The sequence below is a fragment of the Pempheris klunzingeri genome, chromosome 19, assembly GCF_042242105.1.
Source record: "Pempheris klunzingeri isolate RE-2024b chromosome 19, fPemKlu1.hap1, whole genome shotgun sequence".
NCBI classification, from domain to species: Eukaryota; Metazoa; Chordata; class Actinopteri; order Acropomatiformes; family Pempheridae; genus Pempheris; species Pempheris klunzingeri.
The window spans coordinates 5,894,598-5,915,751 of record NC_092030.1 but is presented as its reverse complement, the minus strand read 5'-3'; the positions used below and the strand labels follow the sequence as shown (position 1 = coordinate 5,915,751).

At 41.3% G+C, this 21,154-nt stretch overlaps 1 protein-coding gene across 2 annotated transcripts in view; it reads right to left on the bottom strand.

Annotated features, from left to right (window-relative positions):
- Positions 1 to 18,943, bottom strand: part of grin1a (glutamate receptor, ionotropic, N-methyl D-aspartate 1a) — a 31,826-nt gene extending 12,883 nt beyond the window's left edge. For both annotated transcript variants that reach the window (XM_070850234.1, XM_070850235.1), the window contains exons 1-14: positions 18,692 to 18,943; positions 15,443 to 15,577; positions 13,788 to 13,964; positions 9,768 to 9,830; positions 8,917 to 9,014; positions 7,509 to 7,630; positions 6,300 to 6,474; positions 5,369 to 5,513; positions 3,891 to 3,977; positions 3,349 to 3,484; positions 2,911 to 3,038; positions 1,654 to 1,818; positions 689 to 807; positions 211 to 323 (exon numbers count right to left, since the gene is read on the bottom strand). In XM_070850234.1, the coding sequence (XP_070706335.1) occupies positions 211 to 323; positions 689 to 807; positions 1,654 to 1,818; positions 2,911 to 3,038; positions 3,349 to 3,484; positions 3,891 to 3,977; positions 5,369 to 5,513; positions 6,300 to 6,474; positions 7,509 to 7,630; positions 8,917 to 9,014; positions 9,768 to 9,830; positions 13,788 to 13,964; positions 15,443 to 15,577; positions 18,692 to 18,940 (1,912 nt within the window). In that variant the 5' untranslated portion in view covers positions 18,941 to 18,943. The remainder of the gene's footprint in view (positions 1 to 210; positions 324 to 688; positions 808 to 1,653; positions 1,819 to 2,910; positions 3,039 to 3,348; positions 3,485 to 3,890; positions 3,978 to 5,368; positions 5,514 to 6,299; positions 6,475 to 7,508; positions 7,631 to 8,916; positions 9,015 to 9,767; positions 9,831 to 13,787; positions 13,965 to 15,442; positions 15,578 to 18,691) is intronic.
- Between the last annotated feature and the right edge of the window lie 2,211 nt (positions 18,944 to 21,154).

Below are 21,154 nucleotides of genomic sequence, written 5' to 3'. Positions count from 1 at the left end.
TAAACTGTCATAGCAAAATGTGATTTGATTTGTCATCCTCAAAGAAAAACATGACAGTGGGGCAACACCAGGAGGGACAAGCGCCTTGATTTTATAACTGCGAGCCTGTGTAAAGACTGAGGTACTTGAAAGCATTACAGTGTTCTGGAAGTGTTGGTTTGGAGATTTTCAGTAATGATTTTCTTTTTTTTTTCATAGGCTCAGTCTTACCTTCTCCTATTCCAGAATTCAGCAGCACTCCCCAGGAGAACCACATAGCGGATGATAAGGTGAGGGCATCTTCCTCTTCTTCTTCACTGTTTACTTTAAATCTTCCAAATGGGCTAGAGGGAAGAAATTGGGAGGGTTGCAGGAGATAAAATGAGAAATGACCGAGGACCTGTAGTGTGGAAAACCCTGGCAACCCCAGGCAGGGAAGGGAACTGAACATGAGCAAGCAAAGCAAGAGACAGACAACGCCGGAAAGAAAACAGACAAAGACGGTGACACAAGGACAGAGCGGTGGGATGGTTGGAGCCAATCTTCGCCTCTGTCTGTCTTCGTGTCCACACTGAGGGAAGATCTGCAGCGCGCAGGAGTGCATGTACACACTCACACACAAACATGTACACTGCTTAAGTTGTGAGTACACATAGACACACACATGGGCGCACACACACACACGCACACAAACAGGTCCCTCTTGTACCTGAACCGGTCTAGTAGGTAAAGCATCACCGCCACCACATGCACCGAAAGACCCACCAGCAGCCACAGCGTGCTTTGGAACGGCTGCATGAACGAGTCCAGTGTACTGCGAGGGATTTCCTGAAAACACACACCGCAGTTGATTATTGATTGATAAATAACAACTTTGATTACCTTATGTTTGCATATTATAGCTAATATTAAGGAAAATACCACTCTGTTTCTAACTTTATCAACTAATGTAGATTTTAGTATATATACAAAATTGGTATGTTTTTCTGATTGCTCCAGGCTTTGGTGCTTGTTCATGTCTGTAGGGGTTGAAAATCATCCAACAGACTCGTGAAATTTGTTTGACTTGTGTAGTCAATCACAGTGAATTTCCAAGTGTAAGTAATTTTAATTAAAGAAAGATGCTCATAGCAAGTGCTGCCTGATCCGAAAAGTCAGCGCTGCATCACCTCCTAGTTACTAACAAAAACGAACGTAGATTTGCTTTAATTTAGAGATTTTAATAATATATGAATACAAATGGACATCTGGATTAGTGGGAAAAATATATTCAGATTCCTTAAACACAAGAGCATTATTTGTTGATGTGACATAGAGGTATATTCTCAGATTAATGAACCTGTATGCATGCGCTGTTGAGTTGTCATTAACCTGGGATATTGTACACCTCTGCAATCTACATAGGGTGAAATGATAAGGGTAGTATCCTGGTGGCACCTCGAATGAGAACATTTTCTAGTAGTCTCTTGTAGATTGTCCTGTGTTTGTGCTGCAGAAATCAAGGCATAAAGTAACATTTGCAGTGTGCAGTGGGGAATTTGTATTTATGATGCAGGAGATGCACAAGGGATAAAGGGGAGCTTTGGAAGAGAGAGGATTCCACAACTCAACAACAACTCCCTGGTGGTTGTTTGACTTGATAGAGCATCAAATGTGCTTCAGGTGGACACGTACCTTTTTAACCAGGATGGTGAGGCCTTGATATTTAAAGGGTTTGGAGAACTCGATGTACTGGGCTCGTTCGTTGTTTATTGTCAGCGGGGCTACAATCATGTCAGCCAGGCCCCCCAGGAGCTCTCCCATCATGCCATTCCACTCTTTCTTGTTACTGTTGTTCACCTGGAGTCCCAAAAGGAAGGTGTTAACATGAGAATCAGCAATCAGCCTGCTGTTGTCTGGACCACAGAATGTTTCCAGGCTTTAAGGATTTGGGTTAAGCCTTGTGGGGATATAACTTCTGCACATGCTCCACATCTATGGAACTGGCTCTGCCTTACATATTAAAAGAAAACTGGATATTTTCAGGAGTTTCACACTCTGAAGAACACCAAAAGTTTAAAATATTGTGCTCATGCTTTGCCTAGAGGACAGGCTTATTCTGGCTTAGAGATGAATGTGTCCACAGAGAACAGAGGTCTGTTTGAACCATGCAAGTTTTTCAGCTGATCATGTCCTGTTTCTCCTCCTCTCCTTTCCTTTCAGTAGCTGATGGCTTGCAAACATACACATTTAAATCAGACTTTGATCTGATTGTTTCGTTGCAACAAAAAGACAAAAAGAGACAAAACATGCTGGCTGTCTTTAATGCTTTTGTATGCAAGCGGTAGCTGTTTTTCAAAAACCGTTCTTCCATGTTTTTCAAGCCATCATATTTTCAATTTGCACTGAAACCCATTTGGCTTGCTAATTAAAAGAAATCTTTCATTTACTCATTTCCCAGGTTATATAACCAGAAAGTTGCTTGAGGTGAGACTGAAGTCAGAAGACGACAGACTTGGTAATGATGAAAAAAAGCATCACTGACAAAGAAACAAACATAAATTTGTGGTACTGCGTTAGCACTAAGAAACTGATCTCCTTTTCTCTCTGGTAGAATTTGTTGGTTGGTTTTATGTGATTTTATGTTCTTTTCATATTGTAACAAATTCAAAATTGACTAATACTTACTGCTTGCCTAATCCTTTATTGTAGACATTCAAAAACTGACATTTGATCAGTGGACGATGGGATAATTCACCTGCTGGACATTTGATATCTGTGGGTGTCCACCCTATGACTGCTTATTGCTTCAGCTCTGAATGGTTAGTTAAATCACAACTGACAGTGAAGTAAAATAAACACATTAAAGTCAAAGTCAAAGTATTAAATGTGAGACATTGCATGCAAACTGTGCCTCATGCACAAATATGACTAAGTTCATGGAAAACTAACCCGCTCCTGAGTTCCAAATTTCCCATCAGCCACCAGGTGCACCTCATAGGTAAAGTTCATGGTCATAGCCAACTTGATCAGGAGATCAATACAGAATCCATAACAACATTGGGGTACAATTGGGCGTCCTGTAACAAAACCAGCAAGAATTGCAAGTTACAATCATTCTTGAGGAAACATGTTAGACTGTTTTGGTTTGGCGGCGTAGACTGAACAGAATGCGTGACACAGAGCACTGCAGACGGCCACACGCACAGTCACACAGCATCCAGACCAAGCATGTCCCAGCATCCCAACAATGTCTCATTCGGAATGGCACACTCAGCTACATGCATACATATATAGATACCTACTGCATATATATGTATGCATCTCCAGTGGATGTTTGGCGGGTGCATTAAAAGCACAGTGATAATAGAAACGTCCCTGATGTGTTACCTGGGATGGTCTCATTGGGCCCAGTGCAGATAACCTTTTTAATTAAGACTCCATTTAGTGTCATTTCCTCCTTGCATGTTCCATCCGGCTGAGTGGGTTTCACATACACAAATGGCTCCTGGTGTATCGTCACTATCTACAACAGACGGGACAGAAAGCTGTTTATCACGTAACCAGAGATGGATCCGTTTTGATCCTGAGGGACTTCACTGCAGCACAGCGAGAGAGAAAAGAATACTTGGAAAAACCCAGCAGATACACAGTATCCACGTACAAACTCCCAGATACACACGGACAGATGAATGTAAAAATAACCGACAAGGATACAGATGAGACCTTCTTTGCAGGCCTATGACAAATTTGAAGAGATAAAAATTTTAGCAAATATGTCACTGCTGCTTTCATGAACATAGATTAACTTCACACCCCTCTGAGAAACAAATGTCAGCGCACTGTCGAACACGAGTATATCCACTTGAGTCCAGCCTCTATCTGTGTAGACAAGAATGTCACATTGGAGCAGCAAAGTGAAGGCACCCTACCTTTAATCGAGTGGACATCTGGAAGCCCTGTGGTTTCTCTGTCTCTCCTCCAGGCCAGATGATCTTCCGCTGATTGTTCATTACCACCTGCAGGGATGCCACACACATATACAATATCATAGGTGAGTGCTGACAGAAGGCGTGCTCCTGATGAGGCTCCAACACAGTGGGTGGGCATCACTAATGAGTCAGCTTTATATAACCACAGCTCAGCGGTTCTTTTATTTACTTCGTCAACCTCTGACCTGTATATTACACCTGAGGCGTTCAGGAACCTATTATTATCACACCCATCAGCAGCGAACTGAAGTGCTGATCGTTGCAGTCTTAACTATTTGCTGTGTTTGCATGGCTGGCCTGTTTAAATAACCACCAACTACCGAGGAATAAAGTAATCACAAACTTATCTTTACACTAACTAACTAAGTAGCTTTTCCCAGTGTTTTCAGCTGCATTTCTCACACTTCACTTGTCATGGAGTGACCTCTCCTCCAATGACCTTTCCTGGGGTCGAGATTGAACTGTAATGATCAAATAAAATAAATTGCATATTATGCAGAACGTTTGTTAAAGCATACATTTTCAAGTTTTCAGTGCAAAATGCAATGCCTTGAAAATTGCACGAGGCAGAAAGCCCAATACAGTGAATATTATGCCCTTTTTCTTTTTTGTCGAATAATGATCTGGTGGTATGGTGATGCAATTCTAAGAAAGAATCCATTTCCATGTCCTTCCACTGATGAAGAGCTGGATTCATATATGATGTTTTTGTTTTGAAGCCTAACACAAAAGACTACCTGTACTGAGAATGTGGCACTAAAATCTTGAATGTCAGCATCTTAATTTCCACATCATATTGAAATAAGTGGAGACCAGTGGGGGAACATCTCTAAAAAAAAATAGGTTGTGCTTCGTAAAATGATCAGCACTTGTGTGTTTTTTAAAAAAAAATATTTACTTTATATTGTATACTCATGAAGGACATGGTTAGGTTTCATTTTCAAATACATGCAGCTCCTGTCTCTAAGCTCCAAGTCTACAATTGCCCTGCAGTGCAGAAATAAATTGCATGGTTCATGGCAAAGCATGAGTCAACCAAACATTACAAGATGCTACAGCACTCTATCCGAGCAAAATCAGCTGGCAAATTTTAAATAGGAACTCAAAAATCTTGCTTGAAAATTGTATGTTCCAATTCATTACAGTAATAAAAACAACGGCAAACATTTCAAATAACTCCCAAATTCACTATGACACTATGTTTTATGCACAGGCTGAGATCTGTGGAGTTGCCCTACATTAACTGCATTGTACTATAGATAGAAAACTGGAGCTGCATGTCCAGTGTGAATAAAAAATGAAAATAAAAATAGATGACTATGCACACGTAGAAGACATAGTATAAAATATGGAAAGAAATACTCCAAATCTGTTTCACAATTCAAACAGGTGAGCGGGACCTCTGATTGGCAGCTTACCTGAGTTCCGTTGTATATGCCGACTTGAATGAGTCGACTCTTCTGGTAGTTGAGTATACTGTAGTGGGCGTACTTCCTGTCTCCATCATCATTGAACTCCACGCGACCTGTGAGTCCCTCTGGGTATTTAGATGACATCAGCACACTGTTGCAAGCAAATGAAAATGATTATTTGCGTGAATGAGTGCACACGTGTTCATGCGTAGATATCGTGTGTCATCTTTTACATGACTGGTTCGTCACATTTTTTTGTTGAAAATGTGACAAACGAGGCTGAGCTGTGGTTGTTGAGCTGCGATGATATCTGCTGTCATAACACTTGTTTTGTGTTACGCTACTTTGAGTGGGTCAGTCGAAACTCAGGGTTTCTGGTTCCTTCTGGAAAACCTGATAAAACTGTAACTTTATAAGGGAGCTTTCCAGTCAAAACTAGCAAAAATAGGAACAAGTTTTAAGAATTGAGGGGAACTGCAGAGCTGATCAATTGTTAATATTTATATATAATCATAATCATGAAAATGTCCACAATTCAGACTCAACAAGTCAGAAATTAGGCAAACTTAGGCAAACAAATTTATGAAACTGAAATTAGCTGTTCTTGAAATGAGCTGGTCTCATAGTTAAAGGCAAGGCAAAGCAAATGTATTTGTATAGCACCTTTCAGACGCAAGGCAATTCAAAGTGCTTTACAGGGACATATAACACAATACAAACAAGACACTTGATTTAATTGCATGTAAAAGATAATAAAAGCGCAACAAAATGAATAGTTAAAGCTTAAGAGAAGATGCATTAAAAGACAATAAAACCAAAATAAAATTCTAAGAATTTATGTATTGGATCTGTATTTTTTATGACTTTTAAATCCCACCTTTATCATCTATATCAGTAAAAGAAAACATGTGGAGCAAACATCTGTATTCAAGCATACCGTTTAAAGAGTGGCCCCGTTTTCCAGATGTTGGTGTTGCCCACACACCCTCGTGGGGGTTCTGTGATATTCTCCTTCTCAAAGAGCTCCTGGATGGACTGAGCCACGACAGCCACTGCATCATTGATATGAGCTGACTCATTCTTCCCGTTGATGAGCTGGAGGCCAATCAGACCTGAAGCCAGGCCGATAAAAAGAAGATAATCACTGAACTGAGCCGAATACAGCCTCCAAGGATCCTTTTGCAATGCGCAAAGTGGAAAAAAAACTTATAGGGCCTCCAGTTTAGACATCTGAATAAAGGTCAGACATCAGCTGCATGATCCATCTTCACTGTGCGTGTTAATCTTAGGGAAGAGGACTCAGAAAATATCTACATCTTGTCATTTATGAGACAAGGCCACTGAATAAATGGATCATTTTTCTGATGTTGCCACAGATGACCTTTTCACAGCATGTATAAAGAGTCCCTTGAAGTTGGATAAACATATATATATATATATATTTGGTCCCATCAGCTAGGGTCTGGGAATCAGCACAGGCAAAGCATTATTCGTGTTGGGAAAAAACAAAAAATACCATCAGACCTAAACTGAAACAAGCAAGAATCCAACTTCAGCTAAGTTTTCTGATTGCAACCAGGTCCGTCAGTCTTGCAGACTCCTCGAAGAAGCTGCAGTAGTGGAGGTGGAAGAGACTGGATGTGGATAGGACAACAAACGCTCTGCAGGGGTTGGTTGTGTCAGAGTGCCCGGGGAAGGGGGGAAGACGTTCAACGCTTGTGACCACAAAGTGATAAAATAGTGTGAGACTTGTGCGAAAAATCCAGGAATGGAGACAAGAAAGGCTGATGTAGCTTACCATTCTATCAGTTATCTGTTGCAATAGTCTCCCTTTACAATTCATTAGAAACCAGGGTATTAATATGGCAGAATAGCACAATGAATTTACCTTTGGATAATCCAGGACACACGCATTTAAACCAAAAACTGAGTGTACTATAGACCCACAGCACATTTAAACCTTTAAACACATAATGCTTAAACGTTTAAACGCTCAACAGACAACAAACAGTCATACAGTTAATCATGTAATGCATCCATCGTTAAACGGTTAATCCCTCTAATCCTGTATGTGTTATGAACGGCCTCCGAGTAAAGCCGGGGGTTCACACGTATATTCCCACTGATCTCTGCTGGATGAACGTACCGTCTGGCGCCTCGCTCAGGGCTTTACCCGACATCTCACGCTCGCCCACCAGCCACACGTAGCCCGAGCCCGTCATGTTGAGGAAGCGGGCAGCCTTGTACACAGCAGCAGCGTCCTCCTCACTGGAGGTTGCCATGTTGGAGAAAAGACAAGATTTTTTTCCTTTTACATTAGAGAATGCTGAAGAAAGAGTAAGGAGGGAATTTTGTGTTCATTCTTAGGACTGAGTCATTTGCAGCTGTTTGGGAGTTGGGAAGTTTATTTGGAGCTGAAGGGACAATCTGCCTCCTTGAACGTTCAGCTAGCAGGATGCCCTGACTTTTAATCTCTTGAGCTCTGATTATCCTTTTGAATTTTGAATTAGCTTTTCAGTTACAAAAACACACTTTTTGCAACAGTATCATTTACATATTTAAAAGGATCAGGATCAGGATCAGGCTACACAACATCGGCCTAATATTTCTAATTTCTGACCAAATGGACAATGAAAATGAGTGCAGGGCACAACGGTTACCTGTTTCATCTGGTGTCATGTGTCATAGTGAAAGAAAACTGACGTGACATCTCTGATCATCCTGACAAAAAGACTAGCATGCCAGATTTTTTTTTTTATTCTAAGCCCTGTCTCCTCTGGTTAGAAAATGTCTATGACATGTTCCGGGACGTTGACTCCAGTGGAGCAAAGGGCGCTCTTCCATAAAAATGGCAAAGGAAAACAGGGGTGATGTTGTCAGGTGAAACGGTAAAATCAGTCCCTGATTTTCCCTGACACATTTGCTTAAAAAACATTTGTACATTTTCCTAAAACCATCTGAAAAACACAGACATAATTTAGATGTCACCTTTAACTGAACACAAGGATCCACAGCTGGGTCCCACAGGAAGATTTAAATAGTTGAGTTTAAGACAGAGCTGATTAAACAATTAGTAGATCCACAGACAATGATCCAAAATTATTTTGTTCATTAATTGTTTAAGTAATTTCTCAAGCAAAAATACCAAAAAATCCTTGATTTCAACTCCTCCTTTGTCTCCTTTCTTTGTCTTATGTTAGAAATGAGGGTTAGGGTTAATTAGAAATTTAAATAAATTAAACACAATTTAATGGGGTTTGAAAACATAAAGACTGAATCTTTGGAAATCATACATTGTATAGGCAAAACAGTTAGTTGAGAAATCAATCAGGAGATTAATTGATAATGAAAATAATTGTTAACTGCAGCCCTAATACAATCAAAATGATCTTGCTTGCATTTTTCCGCCAATTCCATCTTTGGTCATAGGCGTGAGGCGTATTTGACATTAATGCTCTCTTTGTGTACTTATGTGTACTTATGTGCACTTGTGTGTACTTATGTGTACTTAAGTGTACTTAAGTGTACTTAAGTGTACTTATGTGTACTCTCACCTGGCGGACAGGATGATGACTCGAGCCTCCAGCTCTTTCGCCTCCAGCAGCAGGGCAGTTAAGTTAGTCTCCTGGCTGAACTGGAGGACTTTCTCTGCCTGTGATCAGGGCATAAGAAAGGTCAAGCCAGCTACTTTTCCCTACCTTAGACACCATGCTGCCTCTTTACCTGCTTGGTTCGAGCTTGGCCGATTTTGTTTGAAAACGGGAGACAGAGATAAAAAGGAAAGCGATCCAGGGGAACCGGCTGAACTAAAAAAAAAAAAAGCTTGAAGGGAAAAAAAACTTTTGCATTTGTTCGCATGCAAACTGAGGGTTATCAAGGCTCCAAAGAAGGACGTGCATGTGTTAGGTAGGGGGAAGAAGAAGGTCAATGCAACCAGTAACTAAAAACGGGTGAAGGGGGTGAGGGGGACGTTTTCCCCCAACAAAAAACTGCTGAAAACTAGGGAAGTGCTACAAAACAGGAGGAAGTAGCATCTGGGAAACGGTTTTGTCCCACACTACCGGTTCTCCACAAAGGAATGGACTTGCAAACTCTTTTTGTGTGTGAGTGTGTGTTCTGAGTACATGCATTCCTTTATTGAAGGAGAAAATGAAAATGATAAAAGCGGGGCGCTGTTCACTGATTTCTTTTTTTTTTCCTGGAATGACCGAAAATTATAGATTTTTTCATAACAAAATCATTCTTCATTTAAATTAAAGGGAAATGTCTCAAAGTAAAAATTAAAGAAAACACGTGCTACCAAGAGAGGGACATTTCTGGGTCGGCTGGTGACTGGTTTGGGCTGGTTTCTAGTTGCTACGTTTGGAAAGTTGGTGGGCGGCGTGCATTGACCATGCAAATATACCTTAGGTCCTCGCTTGTTGTCATAGGACAGTTGGTCGAGGTTTTCATAGTTCCTTTTTTTATTCTGATGAGTAATGTGCACAGAGAAAATATGCAGACACAGAAAAATATTATAAACAGTTGAAAATGGAGGGCAGTAAAGCATTCCAACAAATCTCCACTTTTCTGCTTCAAATTGGGATCTTTAACAGTGGGGCTTGCAAACAACATCAGGGATGATGGCTTCATAATAATAATAATAAAATCATGTGAAGTAAAAATATCATATAAGGGAAATGTATTCGTTGTATTCAACGCAAAGATTGTCAGTGACTGGCTCCAGCAAGAACCTCTACACAATGCTTTGAGACTTAAAAAACTAAAACGAAGCTCAGTAACTCTGCCATCTGGTTTGTTTCCTCTCTTAATGGAAACTAACATTACACAACTGGAAACTTTTAACAAACAAACTGGTGATAACGACAGTCATCAGATCTTCAACACTACACAAACACACCACGAAGTCCAAAGTATGATCACATTTTAGGCTTTTTAGAGAAACCTGAAGAGCTTCTTGAAAACTGCACGAGGAAACGTCTCATCTATCCAACCATCTGTTGAGGTGACACAACATTTTCACCAGCTCCAAATTACTTGCATCAGAGGCTGCAGACTGCTCTAGAACAGCACATCAAAACCATTATGACATCTGCATCAAATGTTAACTGTATGTATTTTTTTTTCATGGCCATAAATGTAACGGTGTTATACAAATTCAAATCGAATCAAATCGAAAAGGGAAAAAAAAAACTTAATTGAGCTTATATCACAAACACAAGCCGATGATTCACACTCTAATCAAGGCTGCACAAAATGAAACTTAATAATGAATGTTTGTGTGGGACTGCTACTGAAAGATTTTGAAAAAAAATTTATTTCATCTGTAAGAAAAACATTTTGCTTCCTCTTTGTGAAGTTTAATTGGCAATGGTATTCAAAAGTTGTTCTCATTTCCAGTAGGTATCGTTTTTTTCTTCTTGTATACTAACCACTAAAAACACATTGTATATAGATTATATAACACATATTGCTTTCAATAACAGTATTATAGAATTTGGTCACAGTACACACTGGCTCTTGGTAGTTGCTAAGCAGTTTAAACTGAATCCAGACACAGGCGTCACCATTTTGGATTCCAGTCTGGTTCTGTGTTCTGTAAGAGGAGACACTTGGGAGTCCTGCCTGAGCCAGGGAGCCATTTTGCAGGAAAACACATCGTCTTTCTGCTTCACAGAGTTTCCTTCACAGCTGCCTGGCTTCACAGTTCACACCTCGGTGCACTCTGGGTCCGTTTCCCCCCTTCACAAAGTTGACGGTGACTATGCATCAGTACAGTATTCAAGCTGACAAGCAAATTCTCACCAAACGCCGTCCAGAAACTCTTCCATTCACAACATAAAACTTTTAAGACTTTCTGTAAGTTAATGCTGCTGTGATCTTTGTGTTAGTCACGTTAATTTGAGTAACTGTTGTTTTAAATGTTGAGACGTACTCGTTAAAGCCCGAATCATCAGATTTAAAGAAACGATTTTATGCAAACTGAAGGATTGGAAATGGTGTTCTGGTGCAATGAAAACACAAGAATAAAATGTCAGTGCCTATAGATAATAACGCTAACTCCATTTCCTTGTTTTGCTTAGGAAATGTTCTAATATTCTGTGAGTCTTTTAAAAGATGGAAGAACAATATGATCTAATCACCCCAAATTGTAGGAAATAAAAGTGGAAATACTGTGTGATAAGAACATTTTAACCACAGTCCAGTTTAGTCAACCATAGCACTTTATCTTCTGCGTAATTATAAAGTGACTACCATTTAGAATTGTAGCATAAAATGAGAGATTTTGTGTATCTTCAGTACGTAGAAATCCCTTTAACATCAAGCAGCATTGTGGAGAAAAAAAATGCTTTGTCCTTTTTTCCCCCCAGAGATTCTGTGAGCACGCTATTTTTGTATCCTCAGTCAGGCATTAATATTTCATGTTGTGTTGGTCACGTTTGCATTCTGTAAGTCCACTGTGTCCAGAGCCTCTTTGCTGCTGGTGACAGTGATCCCCTGCGATTGTGCAACAGCACTAACGACTTGCCACGGAGCTAAAAATAATATGTAAATTTACAAGGTTTATGCAGCACAACAGGGTGATTAGCAAGAATAATACCTCTCTCTTTTAATTAGAGCATAATGTGACAAAGCTGCATTCTGCCACATCCAAACTAACATCCTTTTCCACCTCCTAACAACAAACAGTCAAAGCTGTCACTGCATTTACAGTTCAGACGTTTAGTTCAGTGTCATTTGAACAAGCTTGTGATAAAAGAGCTAATACAGGTTTCATTATCCTGCTGATGTTGTGACACACATGAGATGTCAGAGCCTAAAATGAGCCAAGTAGCTGCACGGGATGCTTAGTCACCAGGGGGCGCCAAGACAAACCAAACTTTACTTGGATTGTGTTACAGTGCCCAACAGCAATTTTCCAAATGTCCTCACAGCTGACAAAACCTCTGCTTTTTAATTTCCTTGAACAACTGGGCACTGTAGGTTTTAGCAAAAGTCATTCAAACAGGAGAAAAAAGTGCCTTTATAGGGGACTATTTCTAGCCAAATACACATTTGATGCTTCAGTGAGTATTTACTGCAGCAGGACCGACTATAAGTATATAATATCACCAGCCTTTGAGTTCAACCAGGTTTTCACTGTTATCATGGCTGCACAGAGTGATTCTCAAATAAATCCTTCTCAGGGCCCCTAAAATGCTTGAACTGGCCCTGCTGACATAACTAAATATAGGCTATGTGTAAGTAAAGCCTCACAGAAGAGAGAGGATTGCGGCAACTTCTCTCAGTATTATGGGATTGAATGGGAAGCACAGATGGGTTCATGGTGAGATCCAAACTCAGATTATGTAAACATAAAAGGAACTTCCTGGATTCTCATCAAAGCCTTTTTGATACACAAATTTCTCCTCTGTAGCTCCGAATGTGAGTCGCAGTCTGGATGATTTGACAGTATCGTCGTTTAAACTGCGTGGATGTGGTTACACAATCCAACGCGATTAATCCAAATGTTTGAAATTTCTTTCCTATTCAACTCTGATCCCAGTCACTTTATTTATGCAGCTTTCATTTTCACTGTAGCCGCCTTGTGTGAATTACCTCGGGTATGTGTCACACTCAGCATCTCATCAGCTTCTGATTTAATTAAATCTCTGAATCGAGACTCATTTCACTCTGCCACACAATTACAGCAAAGAGCCCCAGAGAGGGACAAGCATCGCAGAGTCTAACAGGAAAAAAAAATATCCCAAGGTAATCTCATCTTATTAAATGGATGCAATAGATGGTGGTTGTTTCCCCCCACCTCTCCCTCAGTTCCTAAAGGGCACGCATCATCTCAGTCTCAAGTCTGTTTTGGCTCAAAGAAGATTTCAGCATTTCACTGACCCACATACACAGCTCAGAGCCACACTTAAAATGGATGCATCAGCGGTATCTGGTAGAGCGAAAAAAACATCTCTCATATCATGTGAACATGACCTAGCAGGGCGCATGAACACAAGGCTTCCGTGTACAATGATGAAGCTGGCCATTCATCACGCACTGAGAGGAGGGAAAAACCTGACTTCCATCACGGCCTCAATAAAACACTTCAGTCTGTGATGGTTTGCAAAGCCCCACATTAAAGTCCACTATTTGGCTCCCATTGTGGATAGACACAGGATAATTTGGACTATGGCGAAAAGCAACGTGAAGATGAGCAAATAAACATACAAACTTTTGTCAGATTAGACCACATTAGACGCTGTCGATGCCTCTAGGAATGTTAGCCAATGTTTACACAATGGTGAGAAAGAAATGTGGCCACACAACAGAAAGGAAAACAGTTACATACATAGAAGACCTTTGAGGTTTAAAAACCTTACACACTCGCGCGCTCACGCTCACACACTCTGGGTTGGGGGGGGCGGCCAGAGTGTCTCACCTTTGTTTCTCTCTCCTCCAAGAGCGTCTCCAGCCTCTTTTGAGCAGCCCGCCCCTCGTGGTCGTCGCTCACTATCAAGATGATGTGGTTCCAGTTGAACTCGCGCATCAGGTCGAACCACACGTGCGCCTGGTGGGAATAGGGAGGGACTGTCCGCAGAAAGGACAGGTGGATACTCTGAGGAGCATGAAACAGGAAGAGATTAACATATTGCCATGAATGCATTTTTCCATTAATGACTCATGACACTAAGTGCATGTGGACAAAGGTTCTTTAAGTGTTAACACCAAGTAGAGAAATAAACCTGTCTCTATTTGTGATATACACAACATCGCCATAAGTATGTGGACACCCCTGTCGACTGAGGGTCTAATTTTGTGGTTTGAGCTTTAGTGCCAGTGAAGGGAAATCTTCATGCTACAGCATACAGAGATATTTTAGACAATGGTGTGTGGTCGAACACTTTAGAGAAGGACCCTCTCAGGCCCACAAAGGAGTCTGTCCTTCCAAGGAAAGTGACAGCATTGGCCACTTCAGTTGCCCACCTTCAGACTGTTGCCCACCAGGAGCAAAGGAGGAAGCTGGGTGAAATTGTTAAAGAACCACAAAGAACATTGAGTGACGAAGTCAGGGTGGATGAGTGATAAAAAAAAATCTTCTAATAACGAGCATGATCGTGCCTTAACCTTAACAAGGTGGTTGTAACCATTGTGATGTCAGTCCCCTAATCTGTAAGAATTAGTCATTTAACCCAAAGCCCTTACCGAGCTGTTTTTGTGCCTAAGCCTGGTCAAACCTTAACCACAGTGTTGTCAGGTCATGTATTTCCAACACTGATTGTAAGGCAGAGACAAATGATGTTGTCTAGCTAATCAGAAAACTCTTCTATATATAAAGATTTTGTTATTGAGCCATAAAATTAATGGTTTTCTGAGATCTAGACTTGCCAGAACCAAACCTTGTCTAACAGATGAGTTGAGGCTGTTACATCAGCCAATTGAAGCTCATTGTTTTGGAATGACGATGATGTTGAACAACGAGGTTTGGGTGTTCCGTTCACTTTTGGCCACATAGAGCACCTTTAGAACTGTATATTAGCAAAACATAGACACAATATTATACAGTGTCTTGACAGATGAAACGACTGCGGCTGAATTTGTTCTGGAAAGAGAGATGCCATGTGTGAATGATACCAACAGTTTTTTGGTGGTAAACAAATGCAAAACCTAAGCACTCTATCTCTTAATCTACAGTGTATGCACAGACCCCTCAGACTCCCTTAAATCTGTGTATTTAATGCCTCTGATTACCTTCAACTTGCAAGATCAGGAGAAATGTCACTTAAATAGACGTTAAACTGAGTTATTAAAGTCTCTAGAACTTTATTTATGTGATTGCTTTAAAGTTTCATTTTAGTGGTTTGTGCTTCATCAAAACATTACTCAGGTCAGAGGCATTATTAATGATGTTCCTTCAGTTTTCAGCTGGAAACCTATTTAATCACAGCTCCTCTAATGGACAGTGATGGGACGTTTAATCTAGGAAGCTTTTGAAGCCGTCCCGGGGGAGCGCCTTACTCCCTCGCTCTCTTTTCACTCTCTTCCTGTTTTCCTCTCTCTCTATCTCTCTTTACATCTCCCTCATCGATCACTTACCTTGTCTGAGTAGATGGACATGCGGGTGGTGAGCCCCACCACGGGGATGCGGTAGAAGCCCGCAGTGTAGGAGACAGGCGTCGGAGTGAGGTGGTCATTGGACTGGGGAGGGTGACTCACCAGGATAGCATAGACCTGCAGAGACGTGGAAGAACACCACTTTGTCATTCTGACACTGGCATTAAGACAAAATGGTAACATCACTTGTCATACTCTGATAGAGTCTTAGAGGAATCTAATTTAAGCATGCTGCAGGTTTTCGTTCTTTCTTTCTTTCTTTTTTAGCTCTCTCATTCTTGCAAACAATATACCACAAACATATAACCATATTCAAAAAATCATCACACATAGCATACGCAGAAACACACATGGGAAGGTGCAAAATATCCATTATCCTTCTTAGTAAATAAAATAGACCTTAATTCTTTCATTGTTCACACCAAACAACTATGAAGAAAAGACTACAAATACATGAACCAGTCTTGTTTGTCTGTATATAGTGTGACATTAACAGGAAACAATGCACACAAGACTTGATTATGTTTGTTAGCATAAAAAACAGCACATCCTGTGCACGCTTGCAAGGATGACTGCATGATGTTTACATGACAAAATGTTGATTTCAGCATAGAAGAACGGGTGTTTAAGTATCAAGATTTCATCATTAGCCTGGTAGCTGTTCCCAGGGCAAAAAGTGAGACGTGGACCCCTTTTGAGCCCCCCAAATTCCACAAATTAGTTTGGCTGTGTTAGCAGTGATGAAAGAAATATTCAATGAAGCGACACAACAATGTAAAATTACAGTTACAATTGAAAGTCCTGCATTCAAAATCTTACTTACATAAAAGTACAAAAGTTTTTGCACCAAAATATACTAGCAAGAGTACTCATTATGCAGAACAGCCCGTTTCAGAATCATATACTGGATTATAATTACCATGTTCAAGGTGGGGTTTTAATCTAATTATTTCATATACTGCTAGGTATCTTAATCTATGCTAATACATCACAATACATTAGTATAAATATTCCAAATCTGTAAAGTAACTAGTAACTACAACTGCTACATAAATGTAGTGTACTAAAAAAGTGTATTCTTTCCCTCTGAAATGTAGTGGAGTTTAAGTAGAAAGTAGCATAAAATGAAAATACAAAGACCTTTTTACAACAGAGCGTCTAGTTCAGGCACGGATGTCAGAGCCGCCTCAATTATTTATAGTGAGACAAATGATCACTAACTGAATGCCACACTGGATGTAGGGCAGCTTGGGCCCCTGAGCATCTGGGGCCTCGCAGCAGTTGCTTGCTTTGCCTGGTCTGTAATCCAGGCTGAAACGTCTGCTTTTCTACCTCAAGATGAATTCAGTGCTTGTGCACTTTCAATACAATGTAGTCATCTTTTAGTGGATGCATCTGCTGCTGTACAATGTTGTATAACAGGTTAAAAATAACATTTCTGAAGCATGAATGTCTACATAAATTGTAGTCAAGGACAAACGCATCTATGACAAAGAAATAGTGGAGCAAAGAAATCTTTTCCTCCATTCGAAATGTTTTCACTGTGTGTGCTGGCAGACTAATATTAATTAGAGGCTGTTTGGTTTAGTCTTATCCCTGTGTTAAGCAAAGCAAAGCTGGCCAACTGCTCTAGTAGGAAAAGAATTTCTGTGAGCTCAACCTTAGGAACTGCCTTGGAGATGTGAAGGAAGAGGACTAAAGTTGGCATGGCTGTGCAGGCAAGGATTATTGGATGTGAGCAGTCCGTATGGTTGGGTCAAAAATGAGGTCTATCTTCCAAGGACTGCTCCCAGGCATCTACTCCTCCATCTGCCACACACTTCCCTTCTCAGTAACTGTTATCGCCTACAAGCCAATCTCATCTGATTAAACTTCCCATGGACCTAAATCCAAATTAAGTGTGATTCTGTCCAATTTACAAGACGAGTGGGGGTTTGTAGAGAACTGAACCATTGTCGGTGTAATCTGTACCGTAATGGGTTGGACTGCACGTTCATGCTTTGGGTGAACATGTGACAGGAGACTGGGTGCGTACAGTATTATTCTACAAGCCTGTGTTTATTAGAGTCATCACACTAAGCAGAGGACCTAGGACATGAAAGCAGCACTGAAGCGGTGGGTGTTTCTTTTTTTTTTTTTTGCTCTCATGAAGCCTAATTATGTGTGTGGGAGAAAGAGGAGCGAGAGCGAGAGAGCCTTTAAGCCTCAACATGCTATGACACAATAAAAGCCGTGTTGAGCATCACATGAGAGGATGCATGGCGCATTTCATTGTGCTTCGGTGTTTCAACAACTCTCAAAGGCGGCATACACACTCATATATATCATACATTACTTATGAGATATGTTTTGTTTCTTACATCTGCAGCACATATGGTATGAATCTTTAGGCTTGTTGAATTACTGACGGATTATCCATCCCTGCAAAATCTGCGTTTAAGCACTTTTTAAATAAGAATCTTCAAAAAAACAGAGCGGTTGCTTATGTTACCCCTGCATCATGTCACAGAGACTGCAGCTGAGTGAGTGATCCAGACCTGAAGGACAACATACAGACGCTCAAACTGTCCACAGCGCTGTCAGCCTCCTCTTGCCAAAATGTTACCATGCAGCACACACACACACACACAAAGCCAAGTTGTTAATTGTAACTGACGTATTGCACATTTTCACTCCTCATTGCTTCCTTTGCAGTTCACTAGATCTGCAGCTGTGCGTCCTGAAATGTACAGTTGCCCTCTCATCCGAGATATGCCCCAAAACAAAGCCTATTTCTGGGTATCTGTAAAACAGATGGCTCTCTGGGGAGTTCGCTGTATTAGAATTATATAAGGTGGACTCATTTATTGGTTGTGTAGGCTACAAGGGTAGAACGGAAGCCAAATTGGACAAATGACTGTCCTGTAATAATGTACGTGCTGATTACTTTTTGTGTTTCTATACATGTATGCTCATGCATACAGTTAGACTGCTAGTGTGAGGCTTTGGAGAAATGGGTAACTGTTCTCTATCTGGTCTTTTACCCCCCTCTGTGGCCCTTGGGTGAGAAAACACATCTGACACAAACATACCAAGTTTCTGCTGCAAGGCATAGGGATTGTGTTCCTCCAAAACGACGCATCTAACAGGAGTGCACATGGATCACATGTAGCCTGAGTTTGGGGCTATGCTTCAGTGATGAATGAGACGTTTGTTTGCTTTAGCGCGCATGCAGAGGTGGCGGTAAACTACCTGACTGGAGATGAGGTCCTCGCACACGGAGAGAGCCATCTGGATGGCGTTGGGTTTGTGAGTTACGGAGATGGCAGTCAGCTTGAATTTGTCCCTGCCGTAGACCTGGTTGGCCTGGGTCACGGCATCTTTGAAGACCTGCTCGTATCTCTTCTGGCTCAGGACGGCCCCGATGTTCACGATTTTCGGTTCGCAGCCGGCCCGCGCGCAGGAGCACGAGAGGAGCACCGCCAGCAGAAACAGACGCATCGTGAGGACCACCAAACAGCACAGTGCAACCCGGTCGCTTTTCTCCCCGGTGGCGGGTCGGCTGGACCAGCTTCTGGACAGCAGCACGGCTCAGCCAGTTGAATGCAGACTGCAGACACGATCCAGGTGGGCGGTGTGAGCGAGGGGGAGGGGGGGAGTCCAAAAAAAGGAAGGAGAGGACCGAAAAAATAGGTTGATTTATGTGCAATGCGGAGGAATGTGCATGATTATATTAGGGGCAGGCTGTCAGCTGGGGACATCCACACCGCATTGTCCACCTTTTTTTTTTTGCTGTCCTCTGCAGAAACCCCCCTACGGTTTTGAAGAAAGAGTCAAACCATAGTCCGAGCTTCCGTGCGCTTCCCTCCCCAGGGGTGTGGATGGCTCCCTCCAGCCGCTGCTCCGTGCGCTCAGTGCGGACTGATCAAACCGATGCTGGCTGCTCGCTCCGGGCTCAACGGCTGCTGTCCTTGGTCCTGACAGCTGTGCATGCGCGCCGCGGTGTTGCTGCGCGCTCCCGCCGTATCGGATCCCTACCCTGGGTTTTGCGCGTTGGCGTTCTGCTGCTGCTGCTGCTGCTGCTGTGATGGTGGTGATGAAGAAGAAGAAGATGATGATGATGCTGATCGTATGAAAAATAAATGCGCACACTTGTTCAAAATACAGCGGAGCACCATGCTCGTTATGATGTGACATGAAATGCACACGCAGCGCTGGGCTGCATACCTGCAGGGTGTGGATAGTCTGCAAAATTAATTCAGATTAATATGTAGGCTTTGCTCTGATTATACAGGAGCAGATGGAGGGAGGTGTTTCTTCCAATCTAGCGGGTTTCAGGTCACAGTTGAGCCATGGACACATTATTTTCCTCCAAACTGAGAGGAGTGTCTGATTTTTCATGTAACTCTCGTATGTAACAGCTCGTCAATCATGTTACTGTCTTGTGTCTTTATCATGGTGGTATAACTGTCTGACCCTGCGCTTTGGACTGTTTAAGTAACTGTTGGGAGCATCCTCGCAGCTACAAACATGAGCAGAATCAACCTCCTGTTACCTTGGAAACACGTTTTTTTTTTTCAAAAGGCGCACGTTCACGCGCGCACACAAATGGGGATCTTTACAGGGTGGAATTATTCTCTGGTAAGCAAACAGTGGGTTTATTTATCACAGCAGGAAATAAATCACTGCAACAAAACAAAATGCAAGCAAAAATGAAAAGGAAAAAGAAGTCAATGGGCCTTTATCATTTTATTGGAATTATTGATGGTCAGGTATTTGAGTATTTTGCTCAAAGGGGATTCGTATTGTGTGTTTTAGTATTAATGTTAACAATTGCTGCTATTGAAAAAGGTGTTTTGGAAATGAGGCCAGTATAAAATCACCCAACAGTGTTGTGAATTATAAATCACACAACACTGTGATGTCTCTCTGTGATGCAGAGAGCTGATAAATTAATCACAAGGCTTAAGAAATCATCATTCATCAGCTGCTGGCTGTGTGCTTCCAAAAATCATCACAAATATGATCTGCTCAGTCTTTCCTTTCATGACTTTAGACAAGGTAAATGTTATATACGTGTACTGTTAAAGTGGATACTAAAACCTTTATGGGTTCCAGACATTCTTCACAAAAAGTATTAAGAAGATTAAGCAAGAGAGTTGATTGAATGTAGTAGTTTGACCACGTAGACGTTTTCAAACCATTGCTGTCTAATTCATGAAAGAAGAAAAACAGGCTTGTTTGAAGCGTCGTGAATGTGTCCTTTCCACAAAGATGAGATCATTTAATGGTTTTTAGAGGGTCAGAGAATTTTCTCAAAATGAGTATGGAGGTCCACAGTTTTTTCCTGGACAGTGACTAAAACTTTGAAAACAGCATAAAACCAGCATATATAACATAAAAGCAGCAGAAGAAAACACCCTTAATGCAAAACAACAATATTATAGTTTCAAAAGAAAGAAGACATTTTTGGTATCTATTACATAACCGTACTAAAGAAACATGCCCAGAACAGAAGATTTTAATAGGTTGCATTTGGACAGACTGTGGCTGGTTTGTTTGGTTGCTTCCAGGATTTCCACCGTGAAAATGCCAGAGAAATGACAGAGAAAATAATAATGTTGAGCAGAACACCTAATGGTTTCCCTCCCAACCTCGGCACGACTACCGCAGCCAGTTTGTAAAGTCACCACTTACTGGATGGCACTGACGGAG